The 13,423-nt window shown below is 42.7% G+C and overlaps 6 protein-coding genes across 6 annotated transcripts; 5 read left to right on the top strand and 1 right to left on the bottom strand.

Annotated features, from left to right (window-relative positions):
* Nucleotides 1-146: 146 nt before the first annotated feature.
* Nucleotides 147-1,962, top strand: BYT42DRAFT_548127 (uncharacterized protein; the record flags this gene model as incomplete). The annotated part of the gene is made up of 3 exons (XM_051565993.1): nucleotides 147-735; nucleotides 862-1,455; nucleotides 1,514-1,962. The coding sequence occupies 3 exons, from the start codon at nucleotides 147-149 to the stop codon at nucleotides 1,960-1,962; spliced, it is 1,632 nt and encodes a 543-aa protein (XP_051421272.1).
* Nucleotides 1,963-2,959: 997 nt separating this feature from the next.
* On the top strand, nucleotides 2,960-4,014 carry BYT42DRAFT_579341 (GAF domain-like protein). The gene is made up of 4 exons (XM_051569380.1): nucleotides 2,960-3,151; nucleotides 3,221-3,370; nucleotides 3,454-3,612; nucleotides 3,689-4,014. The coding sequence occupies exons 1-4, from the start codon at nucleotides 3,047-3,049 to the stop codon at nucleotides 3,800-3,802; spliced, it is 528 nt and encodes a 175-aa protein (XP_051421271.1). The 5' UTR covers nucleotides 2,960-3,046; the 3' UTR covers nucleotides 3,803-4,014.
* A 1,051-nt stretch (nucleotides 4,015-5,065) lies between these two features.
* BYT42DRAFT_579336 (uncharacterized protein) lies at nucleotides 5,066-6,241 on the top strand. The gene is made up of 2 exons (XM_051569379.1): nucleotides 5,066-5,478; nucleotides 5,590-6,241. The coding sequence occupies exons 1-2, from the start codon at nucleotides 5,127-5,129 to the stop codon at nucleotides 5,958-5,960; spliced, it is 723 nt and encodes a 240-aa protein (XP_051421270.1). The 5' UTR covers nucleotides 5,066-5,126; the 3' UTR covers nucleotides 5,961-6,241.
* A 1,421-nt stretch (nucleotides 6,242-7,662) lies between these two features.
* On the bottom strand, nucleotides 7,663-8,364 carry BYT42DRAFT_500355 (uncharacterized protein; the record flags this gene model as incomplete). The annotated part of the gene is made up of 1 exon (XM_051564699.1): nucleotides 7,663-8,364. A coding segment is annotated over one exon (702 nt), but the record flags the coding sequence as incomplete, so codon positions are not given.
* A 1,053-nt stretch (nucleotides 8,365-9,417) lies between these two features.
* BYT42DRAFT_579332 (uncharacterized protein) lies at nucleotides 9,418-11,268 on the top strand. Its single transcript, XM_051569378.1, has 7 exons — nucleotides 9,418-9,579; nucleotides 9,650-9,759; nucleotides 9,867-9,960; nucleotides 10,027-10,271; nucleotides 10,366-10,585; nucleotides 10,653-10,955; nucleotides 11,040-11,268. Exons 1-6 carry the CDS (start codon nucleotides 9,511-9,513, stop codon nucleotides 10,809-10,811), a joined length of 897 nt encoding a protein of 298 aa, XP_051421268.1. The 5' UTR covers nucleotides 9,418-9,510; the 3' UTR covers nucleotides 10,812-10,955; nucleotides 11,040-11,268.
* Nucleotides 11,269-12,870: 1,602 nt separating this feature from the next.
* On the top strand, nucleotides 12,871-13,400 carry BYT42DRAFT_579316 (uncharacterized protein). The gene has a single exon (XM_051569377.1). It carries the CDS (start codon nucleotides 12,941-12,943, stop codon nucleotides 13,202-13,204), a length of 264 nt encoding a protein of 87 aa, XP_051421267.1. The 5' UTR covers nucleotides 12,871-12,940; the 3' UTR covers nucleotides 13,205-13,400.
* The last annotated feature ends 23 nt before the right edge of the window (nucleotides 13,401-13,423 follow it).

The following is a 13,423-nucleotide window of genomic DNA, read 5'->3' as shown; positions in this document are numbered from 1 at the left end:
AAGGATTTCCTTGTGTTCCCATGGTGTCCGCAAAGCAACCGCTCTTTTTTTTTTTTTTTTTTTACTTTCCTTGTCTTCTGTCGCCATGTCAAACGATTTGCTTTAATACCACCAGTTATACATATTTTATATACAAAAAAAAATTCATGTTCTATTTAAGCAGCAGCAACTCCGGCCTCTTTGTTCGACATGGACTGTGGATCCTGTTGTGCGCAGTGGAAGCCATCCTGGCCCAACAATGTCTGTCGCTAGCCCAATCCAAGGCTTGTCCTGCATTTACCGATTATCATATAAGCATAAATCATCCTGACTTTGTCATGTTACCGTGGCTCGCCAACATTAGTACTGTGGAGGCCTTTGACGACGCTTTTTACCAATACGTACACTCTTTGGCATTTTCCCGTGATTTTCTTGGCTGCAATACGACGGCCCTTTATCCGCGGTATGCGATCACGGTGACCTGTGCCGCTATTGTGAGCGATGGACCGTCGTCGCTTCCTTGCAACTTTGAAAGAAACATATTGCCGCGGCCTCTTTGTCAATCTACGTGTGATGACTTTGCGACCGCTGTCGAAGCACTAGCCCATACCGGACCTGGATGCAGTCACCCGTTTCAGCCCAAAAATGCAAGTCGGTTCGCCAACGTCTTGGAACGTTGCCAAGTAAACGCTTTAACGAGCGGTGCCAAGGACACTGATTGCATCCTTGGAAGCGTGAACGAACCTCGGAACTGTGGTAAGTGGTGGTATTATGTGATCCCCCCGCCCCCCCTCTTGGTGGGCCCCACCGAGTTAGCCAATGATTGAAACGGCAGGGATATTTTTGGACTCACTTCTGATTTTGTGTGGTTTCTATTCTTAGGTTTCGGCGACAGTGAGCAAGCGCTTTGTGCCTATTGCGATCAACGCAACGATATTGCGTGCTGTCAACGACTTGCTGGATGCGCACACGGGACAAAACTCGCTACCAAGAACATTGTTGGCATTGTGGTGGGTGTGGGGGGTGCATTGGCGGTAGCCATCGCAGGCGGTTGCTGGTATCGGCGAAAAGGAATCCATCACGGCTCATACGAACAAGCCCATACCGGCCATCCATCGCTCTTTTCCCAAGAAGAAGAAGAAGAGATCGTCAATACTGAAGTTGAGAACAAAGGCACGAATCCAGTCAGGCGGAATACGACGGTTGACACTGATGGTCCAGCGGAACCGACCATGTCATGGGCGGCCGTTGCCCTGAAAGAGAAGAAATCCATTTTCGCCGATTCTGTTGAACCAGCGCATCCCCATCCGGAAGAACTCGCCAACGATGAAAGTGGGGTATCCAAAGTGCACAGTTATTTGGAAGCATTCTATCGTGCGGTGTATGCACAGGAACCACAACATGCGGATGAAATCACCTTGGCTCAAAATGATATTGTACAAGTCCATTATTACTTTGACGATGGCTGGGCATTAGGTATGATGTTTTGTTTGCAAATTATAAAAAATGAAAAAAGTAACCAAACATTTTGCAGGCGATAATATTATGACGGGCGAAAGAGGGCTATTCCCATTATTGTGTGTTATACGCATGGACGCGCAGGAAGTTCATCAAATGTTGGAAACAGCTGATCTTCAAATGTTGATGGGAGACGAAGCTGAACCGTTGTCCGAACGACGACCATCCGGTGGACCTTATCCGCTTTCTCCGAGTGAACTGCAGCAATTGCGACGTTCAGCGACACTTCATTCAAATTATCGATCTCACGACGCCGTTCGCGGGAACCACGATCCACTCCATCTCCCGTCCCCGCGGTCTTTACCCCAGCGTTCCATTTCCATGCATACCTCTTTTACACCCAATGAATCCCGTTTATCATTCCAAAGACGTTATTCCTTTGGAGAAGATTCCCGACAAAGCATCTCGGCCAGCAGCCATTTTCTGGCCAACAGCACTACATATCTTCATGAATCTGCATTCTAATAATCCTTTATTCCCGCATTATTTCTACAAACTTGCTTGGCTACAGTGTTTATACTCTCTTTCTCTCCCCCTTTTTTTTCCATGTGGCTCATACCAGTGACAAAAACGCTGTTTATTCTGTATAAACAAAAATCATATCATTATTTATAATCCTGCCTATTCACCCTTTTATCCGCGATCACGGCTCATTACAGCAGTCAAATTTTCCTTAACCGCGTTCTACAACAAACATTTTTCTTTTTGAATCGGTTGCATCTGTTGTTATTTCGTATTTTTATTTTTCAGAGTGGTGGGAAGTTTGGAATTTCCAAACAACTTTTGACAATTTTATGAATGATTCTCTACCGTTGAATCAAAGTGACAAACGCCGAAGCCAAGTTTGCATACAATCGTTGCAAAGACGATGATTTCGGCGCAGGTCCGAGAACTGGCTGTACAAACATCCTGCAGCCTTTTTTTTTCATAAATGTACCAGGTTATGCAAGGCTAAAAAATGTAGCTAGGCCAAGCCCTTCGACCGAATGGGAATATTGTAAAATCCTCAGACACGGAAGTCGGGTCCTCATAAAAACGAATGCAGAAAATATGAGATGTACGATGTATGGGATCTCCATAAGCGTACCTATGCGTACTCGGTTACGTGTTACTGTAAACAGTATGAAATGCAATAGATGTTTGTTGTATTAAAGTCTTGCTTATGCATAGATGGAGAAAATACAGGATATGCAATCGACGGCATTGAAGATGTTCTGGCGGTGATGAAGGGTGCTAAAATGAAAAAAAGCCCCTGAGAGCATCCGTAGCAGAGGCATGTTGGGTACAGTATTGGATACCCAAATAAACAAGTAAAAGGTACCGGAGGACATGATGTACGCGCTAAAAGTTTATCATCGAATTAGGATGGTGATGGGTCAAAGACCAGTCACACAAGGGCCACTGTTTTCACCTTTTTTGGGGGGGTGATCGAGGGAGAGCGAGGCGAAAATGAATTTGATCCCAACTTAACCCCCCTTCTCAACCCGTTCTCCCCTTGTTCAGCCGCCAACCTTTCAATTTTCAACCAAACCGGACCTGTAGTTGAACCATGAAGGATATTCCGAGAATTACCAGTTCCACAGCCGCCAAAAGCGAATTCTATCCTGAATTGCTTGAGCAAATCAAAGCCATTACAGAAGATCAATCTTACTGGGTACATTTCTTCACAATGAGAGACTTTCTATTCTTTTCAACAATGTCCACTCATCCTTGTTGATGACAGGTTACCAATCTTTCCAATGCTGCGGCCATCATTTATCATGAACTTCGTGGGTTGGCGTTTTTCCAAGCCAAACCCATTAACTGGGCGGGCTTTTATCTGGTAGATCCTAACGATGATCAAAAATTAATTTTGGGTCCCTTCCAAGGCAAAGTAATGCAAAGAAAAAAAAAATTAATACAAAAAGGAAAAGTAGGAATTAAGCATTGATGGACCTTTGTTTCTTTGTACCACAGGTGGCCTGCACTGAGATTCCATTTAGCAAGGGTGTATGTGGTGCTGCAGCGACCACTCGAACCACCCAGGTGATCAAGGATGTACATCAGTTCCCAGGTCATATCGCTTGCGATTCAGCCTCCAACTCGGAAATCGTGGTTCCATTGGTGAAAGATGGCGTAAGTATGACACTTTTTTTTCTTTTTGTCTCTAAAGTTAAAAAAATGAGCACTCATGACGGCATTGTTGATTTAGCGATTATTGGGTGTGCTTGATATTGATTGTGAAGAGACGGAAGGTTTTGATGAATGTGATCAAGCAGGATTAGAAGCTGTTGCCAAGGTGATTATAGATAATTGTGCATGGTAGATCCAATACGGGTAATAGTGTAAGGATCTTTTTATTTCCTTTTTTTGGTCTTGCTCTTCTTTGGCTTTGTTTTTCATGCAGGGTTCACATAAGATGGCGGCATGCTGCATGCAGTTTTGGAAAATCGATACCTAAAGAAAAAAAATAAAATGACTAGAAAAGAAAAAAAAAAAACATCCCCTAAGCTGTCTTTCTAGTCTCCTATATATTAGCTCGACCAACCGTTGCCCGCCAAATGCACCCATCTTTCTCTCTCATTCTCTTTTCTTCTTCTTTTCTGCTACTTTTTTCGTCCCTCCCATCACATTATCATGTTGTTGAATGAGGTAATGAAACACATTTTTCTTTCAGTACAAAAAGAAGAGGATTGGAAAAAAAAGTAGGGCAACAAGGAAATGGACTAGATTATTTTAAAATGCTCTGGCGTATTTTTCTATCGTATTCATTCTTGATAAAAATAAAACAGAATATGACACTGGGAACGCCGCTTGGGGCTCCTTCTTCCATGTTATTTCAAGATAAACCTGCGATGGATACGAGCGAGATTAGTATCGGCAGTAGCGATGATGATACTTCGCTGGATGAATTTGCCGTGGGCGATTATTACGATGTATTACAGGATGGATCGCCTCCCAAGATGCTCAACAGTTACCTTGATCCACCACCATGCTCGATCTTGGACACCATCGATCATGAGAAACGAAAATCATCACTGCGTTCACGATTCAAAAACGCCTTGAAAATGTCTTCCAGTACCAAATCGCTTCTCCTCGTCGACGCGCATCAACCACCGTCGTTGTCACCGACAACGATCAATAGTTACGCTGATTCAATGGATAAAAACGCAGCCACCCTACCCGTGGTGGTCCGACCGTTTCCATACACGCCTCAACTGAATCGCAAGATCGATGATTGGGATTTGGCCACCACAAAATTACCGGCCGTCGCCGTCGCCGCCGCCGCGGATTCGTGCGTATCCACCACATGTTCGTCGACCATTTCATCGGCCTCTTTTTCAACCACTGCAGATGACTCCTGCGTATCAGCTGCAACCTCTCACGATATCGCAGGAGCACCAAAGTCCAGTCCAGCCTCTGACGCACCAGACGCATCCGCGCCAGGAGGAGATCAAAAAGGAGATCCCACTGTCCAACCGAATACCAACCACCAAACACCGGTCTGCACTAAAACTGAACTCAAGCCATCGGAACCACAACGAGAGCAACAAGAACAACAACAGCAAGAACACACGGCAAATGATGCGTATTCATCATCTACACCTCGGCCTAGTCATAGTCTTCAAGCGTCTTCGTCTTCTCGGTTCATGATAGCACTGAATCGTCTGAAATCACAACCACTCACGGGGAAGCGAACCAATACAGTGGTTCCCGATATATCGCTGAGTGCTCCGCCTAAGAGGATGGCGGCTTCCAAAAGCTCGCTAACGGAGCGCATTAGAAACAAGTTATCCGTCTCCTCATCGGTGGTGCATAGAAAAAAAGAAAAACTATCCTGTCCCTCTACTCCTAAACCGGTGTATCGTTCGATTTCCACTTCGTCCATTTCGCCTAATAGGGCCCAGGTCACAGCGGCTGCATCTCGACGGACCACGCCATCCTCTACCGCCCAACGCAATCATCAAGAAATCACTCCCGCCCCGAAAAGCATCCTCAAACGTAAGTTAACTCCCAAAAAAAAAAAAAAAAAAAAAAAAAAAAAACATCTCCTGCAAGATCACTGTCCATGCGTATGTATTTACTCAAAACAATTCATTTCCGATGATACAGGTTCGGCCAGTACGACTTGCTGCAATTTGAGTGACGAGGAGCAGGCAGGCCACCGGGCCATCAAGATCAGAAGTAGTATGATGGATGACCTTCAACCACTGTATCAAATCCAACAGCAGTATCGACGTCTGTCACCTTCGATGCAACGTCGATTGTTTGGTAAAAAGCTCAAGGTGCGATTTGCCAAGGATGTCGGTGTCAAAGAAACCTTTGGTCAGCAGGAATACGATCGTGGATCGGATCCCCATGCTGTTTGTAACCGGCTCACACCCTTCTTGGCCCAACAAATCAAAGAAGAACTGAACGCTTACAAATTGCGAGAAATGCTTGTTCACGACTACAGTCGGATACACACGCATTTTTTCCTGTAATCTATCTACGAATCCCATATTAGTTTCCCAAAAAAAAGGTTCCCACATCTATTTTCCTTTTCCCATCTATTCCCTGAGCACTTTTCTCTCATCCCCCTTATTTTTATATAACCAGTTCACTTCTATTAATATCATGTAAGTTTTCTTTTCTTATTCATATTATTACCTCGCTATGACTTCTTTTTTTTCCCATCGATTCTTCCTTTCGAAAAAGCTCGTCAACCAACATTTTGGGCGTTGAACGCAAGACCATCACCAAAAAACCAAATTCCGCAATAAACAACGTTGATATTTTTTTTTTTTTTTTTTTTTTTTTTTTTTTTTTTTTTTACAGAGCGAAGCGTGTTTTTATTCAGAAAAAGTAAAGATAAAAGGTATACATATCAAAAAGAATATGTTACAATATTGTTTCAACAAGCAAGGGGATATAAAAAAAGAAGAGTATCATAAGTATTTTTTCTTCGAAAAGCATATGTATAGGAAGAAGAAGAAAAGAGGAACAAGGGTGAGGTTTTAACAGCAGTTCAGAAAAGGGGGGGAAAACGGTATATAAACAGTAACTAAGCAAAGCACATTGTTATGCAAAGAACAAAGAAAAGGATAAAAAAAGAAAAGAAGCGTAAAAATTGAAAATACATGGAAGAAAAGAAAAAGAGAAAAGAATATAAAGAAGCGAATATAGGCAGAAAAAGATAAAAAAGAGGTGAAACGAGGGAACAATGGTTTTTTCAGAAACAATAGATAGAGGATACGCGCGCGTAAGAGAGGTTTGGTGAAAAAAACGAGTGGTTTGGACCCATATATCAAGTAATCTTGATAACGTATAACAAACGAATGACGTGGGCGCGATTCTTTTTCATCAAGCCGCGAGGATCGTCGTCGTCAAGGATACATTATGGAATGACCAAGGCACCGGATGCCATCTGTCACTCGTACCACTCCACAAACAATGGTAGGCAGCGTCCATGCTCCCACTGTTTCGAGTAGTTGCGACACCAATATCGGGAGGTTTCTTTAAACCGTGGATGGCCGGCAGAAGGGTTCCTTGACGCATATCTGGAATTGGGTGACCCTGATGGTCCCCTTTGAGATCGTCCGACCGATAGTTGTCATGACAAACTGCGGCAAGGCGATCCGTCCCCGGAGGCTCATTGATATTGCAAGCACCAATACTGTCAGCAGCAACAGCATTCGTGGTACCATGCAGTGTTGAGTGAGCAGCAGCAGTAGCAACAAGAGTAGCACCAGAAACAGTACCAGCAGCACCAGAGTCTGAAGAAGCGGCAGCAAGGACGGGAGCAGCAGCAGCGGGGTCAGAAGCAACTTCATTCACAACAACAGGATTAGCAGCAACAGCGGAAGGTTCACGAACAGCAACAGCAAGAACAGCAGCAGCAGCAGCACTATTCGGAACAGCAACCACGGATGGTGCGGGTACCACGGATGACACAGGGTGATCAGGTAGCGTGGGATGCTCATTCTTGACTACAGAAACAGCAGCAGGTACAGTAGCAGGAGCAGGAGCAGCAGCAGCAGCCGCAACAGCAATGGGAGACCTGGTGGCTATATCATGGGATGAAGAATTCGCATCAGATTTTTTATCCTTTGGAGAGGATGACAAGGCCGTGACAGAGGATGACGACGGAACATTGCCAGATGGTGGAGAAACAAGGTCGTTGGAGGGATCCAGCAATTTTGTTCCTAAAACAGGGCGCGTCATGGGGGTGGACTTGACCGGCGATTTGGGTGCAGACACGGTAACCGCGGGTGAGGTTGACAGTGGACGCTTTGGCACGACGACAGTGGGTGCCTGGGACTTTTGGAGAAGGGCCAAACATTCCTGGTTATTCATGCAACAATCAGCAGGTGTGAGGTGTCGCGCATTTTTGATGGATGGGGCCATTCCCATATCGAGTAAAAGCTGTACAAGACGATGCATCCCAAAGAAACAAGCGAGATGCAACGACGTATTTTTGTGCCCCCACACATGGTGAAGAAACATTTTGAACTCCGCGGACGAACACCGTGGGCGTAAATACTTGAGCAACCAGATGGCCAGGTTTTCACGACGGTAAAAAATCGCCAGTTGTAGCGCGTTGAGATCCGTGGCCGATTTACCAAATAACGCTACCGCCTTGGGACGCACGGAAGCGTCAAACTGGATGACACGATGCTTGTGAGAGGCTGGATACAAGGATGCATCATTGTTTAGACGGGAAGTCAATAGGACACGAAGAACATGCGGTCCTCGATTTTCGTCTTGACACAACTGGACGAGGTCTTGCTTGGCGTCCGTACTAATGTACGTTTGCACTGCTCGCCAAAGCCGGGATGGCGAACAGCAAGTAGCCGACGTACATGGCTGCTTGTGATGACTGCTGTCATGCAATACAGCAGCCGCCATGTTTTTATCAATAGATCGGTTCCTTTCTGTTACTTGGAGAAAAACAGAGAAACACGATGATAAAATATCGGATATATATATGTATATATATTTGTATTAGAATATATATATCAATATGTACAAGGATAAGAACACAGTTGAAAGGAACAAAAGAAAAAAGAAAAAAAAGAACTGAAAACAAGATCGCTTCAGCATCTTGTATTTATAATTTTTTTTGTTCTTTTCCAAACAAAAAAAAAAAAAAAAGGACCATCATCGCATCCTGCAAAGTTGACTTCGGATCCTTCATTCTGTCCTTCCGCCATTTCCGAATTCAGTATTCAGAAGATAAGAATCCCAAATGTAAAATTGGCATGATTTCCATTCAAATTTTTTTGAGCGCTCTAATTGTGTCACAAGAGTATAATTTTTTCAGGAGAAACTGTCCGCTGTCCGCTGTTCTTGTGGTTAATGCTTGACACTATCAATAAAAAGAGTTCAAGCGGACAAATGGGATCATTTTCGTTCTTTTTGCACAACTGCAGCAGTCCGTGACAAGAAACCCAGATCGTGCCATTCCCAGGATATTTGTCTGTTTGATCGATAAGATTTTGTTTGTTTGCTGCTTCTTGATTGAAACAAAAAAAAGTGAAAAGCCATAAACAAACAAACCTATCCATGGGCTTGAGCGGTCGTTAAAATGCTTGCTGAGAACAAAAAATGCGGAGGCATTGGCATGGTGCAGTTTATGCATTTGTCAATCCCCTATTCAACCTTGGTTCACACATCTTTGTGCACCCTCTGCAGTCACGCGGACCCAGCCCAAAAACGTTGTTTACGCCTTCATTTTTGCTATTAAAAAAGACGATCCTCATTTCACTACAACTAACATTGCCACAAAATAATGGTAGGCCCTTTTTTCGCTCAGTAATAACGTTGCTGTTGATGCTTGCTTTTTTTTTTTCTCGTCATAGAGATTTGCTTGTGCAAAACGTTATCCAGGATCACATTGCCATATTTGTAACTTGTTACAGCACCGAATAAACATTATTCATTTTTTTTTGGCTCTGGATTCTCTTATACTTCTTTTTTTTTTTGCTCCATTGTTATTTTGCCCTGGTTGGGCCTGTGTAGAAGAAGTGGGCCATTCCCTTGAATTAACTTGTCATGGCAACACCTCTTCACAATGACTTGGAAACCAAACCCGGTGTTCATCGCCAGCAGTCGTTTGTTGACGTGAGTTCACGAATTTCTCCCCTTTTCAAGTTGACTGCCATGGCAATTGTTTACTTGTAGCTGTGATTAGTTTTTGTCCAAATCACGGAATTCAATCTACCTGGTGGTGCTTTCCATTTTTGAAGCCCTAGTTGTGATTGCGCTGGAAGCCATCATCTTTAAAAAGTTTTACTATAGCAGGTTCGTTTTATAGTCACTCCCGCGCCCACCTCACCCCAACTCAACCAAAACATACACATATATACACAAGCAAAAGAAACAGCTCATAGTAAGCAACCTTTATGTAGGTTTTCCAAGGAAAAGCTGGGCCTTGGCATTCCCGTGTATTTGATGATCTTTATTTTCTCTCAAGCATTTCAAGTGTTTCTGGGCTGGGATGCGGTAAATCGTTTAAAATCATGTTTTGCACGGATGATTCTGTGTTTTGTAATTTATTTGCGTTTCTAGGTGCGAAATCAAAACACGATTCAAATTATCGCGTTCACTCTATTTAATCTATGTTGTTTCACCTATGCCATGGTGCAATTCCGGCAAATGGATCGTGCTCTCAAGGAGCCTATATTGAATAACATACCCGTAGCAGCGTCACTCAAGCACTTTATTCGTCAGATATTGATCGCCAACGCTGTCGTCATCGCCATCTGTGAGGTCATTTATATTTATCTTGCTGCGCGACTGTATCAAGAATTTGGGTAAGTCAGTAAATGCTCATAATCTAAGGCACAGAGTGAACAGGGAGGATATAAATCATTGACGGATTGACACTGATGCTTATATATAAAAAAGATGGCGAATCTACAAAAAGATTGGGGCTGATCCCGAAATCCGCAATATGTATCGTTGGTATCAAATCTTTGTCATGATTCTCAAGTTGGACATTTTTTTCTTTCTTGGTTATTCGATCCAATATCTGGTCTTGGTACTTCAACTGGGTGACATGGAATATCCTCTCACGATTATCGCGCTTCCAGTGACATGCTTGGTCCTTGTCTCCGCCGTTTATGCTGTAAGTATCACCATCCGCGGCTCCACTTACTGGCCATCTCAAGTCTTAATCAACGAGACTATCCTAGGTACGGCATGAATCAAAAAACCTTATGATCCTCTTCTTCATTGGCCTGGTGGCCGGTATTGCCTATTTTGTGTTCAAGCTCGCCCGTATCTATGACCCCGGCGAAGAAGCCAACTACCGCTATTTTAAAGAATTCCTGACATTTTTTGGTAAGCAATAAAGGCGACGAACCGAGAAATGGGGGCTTTCACCGTGTTCATGATCTATCTTATTACAGCCAGTGTATCCCTCAGCCTGATTGTTTTAACCATCGTGAACGCCTCCATCTGTTGGCGAAATTTCGAGAAAGGATTAAAACCACACTGTAAGCAATACCCATCAACATGTAGAAAATAATCATCAATGGGCAAATACCCTCTTATCGACTTTTTTTTTTCCTTAAAAATAGTACTTTACATCAGCATCAAATCCACCGTACCAACATCAGCGGTCGATCGACCATTGTCGCTCGATTAGTTGTCCTTTTTTCGTTCTTCTTTCTGTACGCTTTTTCATTAAATACAGTAGTTTTATTCAATTCACAAATGCATTCATTCGATAAAAAAAACCATATTATGGCAATTCATCTTCACTTTGAAACATATTAACGTGCTATTAGCATCGAATACAGAGCAAACTTAATGATAGAGAGAAAATTTTTATTATTTGATTCTGTGGCAAAATTTAAGGTTTGCCTTTGTATGGCGCATGGCATTGAAAGGTTTGATGTAATGATACTCGGCTCTTTTGTTTTATGAATGGGTATCAGGTCACATTGCCCGCTTGTTTTGAAGGCTTTTTTAGATTTTAGAACCACATGTTGCCTGATGGTCTCGGCTTCCGGTGAGTCTAGCCTCTTTGCTGCTTCCGTCTTGGCGAACAGCCTAATATATCATCTGACATGCTGCTTTTTATGAATAAATTTTGATTGCTTATATAGGGAAGAGAGACTCACCATAACAATTCATCAGTATGATACCCATTTTCACGGTAAAGCATCTCATCTTTTCGCCTTGCCTTTGTATAACGCAACCATGTTGCTTGTCCGAATCGAAAAAGACAACCTGACATCAAATATATCATCAACGGCCATTCAGGCATCGCGGTCGCTGTTACTGTATATAGAAGCTTGTAAACTGCGGTACATGACTGTATTCGAATTTGCCAGACAGAAACCTGTAATGTGAGCAATAAATGCTTGTACAGAGCCAGTATGCATACAGTGCTTGATACATGGTGAGCGAATAACAAAGCTCATAGCGTAATAAGTTTTTGTCATACATGGCATCATTCCCACAATGGACATGGAAGCCTTGGATTTCTTCTCCATGGTTACAGAACAGAAAAACAGGGATGACAAGTGGATTGTAATTCTCAGTGTAACCTTTTTTGAGGTCTGATGAGGCCAATCTGTGATCATTCATGAAAAGTTTTGCCTACGCAACACTTTATGCATTTTAAATTTACTCAAGTAATAAAGTTATATTACCTTTATATCAAATGCACGCACACAGAAACAAAGAAAAAAAAAACAGAAACGTTCTGCATGATTTACGTCCTTTTCATTTCATTCTTTAAATCAAAGCATGTCAAACGTTCACAACGGTTTGCTGCAAACTGATGGTAAAGCCACCCCAACGATACTGCCTAGTAGTTGTGTTTTTTTAGCCGGGGATTGTCGATCAAATTTTTTAGACTGTATTGGCGGGCAATACACTGTTCAGGCACCGTCTTTTTTCTTTTTGTTGCTTGGGTCATTGAAAAAATAATTCTAGGCAACCGTGGTATCATTGGTTGAAATGGATGGAACTAAAAAGGCATATTTCAACCCAAGGGCGATCCAAAATAATAACGGATGGTTACACAGACTAAAAAAAACATGATGAAGCCAAGGTAAATTTTTTTTGTTCAACTTTTTCCGATCGTCTGCAAAGTGGTGGTAAAAAAGGGCACAGAATGTATTGCTCTTGGCGAAAATTTTTTTTTTAGGTCTTCAAACACAAAGACAAGCCGCCTAATAATATCGTCAGTTTGTTTGCCCGAAAATATTTTAAGCTATTGGATGAGCGTCACAGTTGCCTTGTTTGGCATGGGCGATCATCCGAGAATTTCATGACCGCTGCGTTGCACAATCAAAGTCGAAAACCCATCCATTTCTCTTTATGGAACCGGCCATTACGACACTATATATTCAAATCAAAATAGATGGCCCAACAGGGTTCAACCCAACCCGGTTGGGAGCATGGAACTACCATGGATAAATGGTAAAAAAAAGCCAACTAAAAGAAGAAAAATCAAATAAGAAATTAAATGCTGTCAATATTCACTGGGCAAACTCCAAAAAAGACACGTCGATACACTTTATTGGCGTTGAAAATGATGACACCAATATTTTTTTTTATCAAAAAAAGAATACAGGTGGCACAAGAAAAAAAAAAGACGAGGCAAGTCCATTTCAAGCAAGTCGCATCAGGTTATGGAAGGACATGCCGATTTGACCAGTCCTTTGCTTTCATCTTTGGGTGTGGCTATTGCTCCTTGCTTTCATTGATCTTAATAGTTAGCTCAGTTTAACGCGCGTTACTCTTGGCAACTGCCGAGAACTATTTCATAACCACTGGTTTCATTTTCGCATTTTCATTGGTAACAGCGAGATAGAAAATTTTTTTTTTCTTGATTCGACTGAAACCCCACCTTTTTTTTTTGTTATTATTGCTCAGTTTTTTTCCACCTCCTCCTCTTGCCCTACGTAAGAACAACGAGTCTCCGCTTGCTCAGAATATCCCTTCTTTG

This window comes from Radiomyces spectabilis (assembly GCF_025331425.1).
Source record: "Radiomyces spectabilis strain NRRL 2753 chromosome Unknown BYT42scaffold_10, whole genome shotgun sequence".
In the NCBI taxonomy this organism is placed as follows: Eukaryota; Fungi; Mucoromycota; class Mucoromycetes; order Mucorales; family Radiomycetaceae; genus Radiomyces; species Radiomyces spectabilis.
Note: the sequence above shows the minus strand (reverse complement) of the source record. Positions and strands in the feature narration are given on the sequence as shown.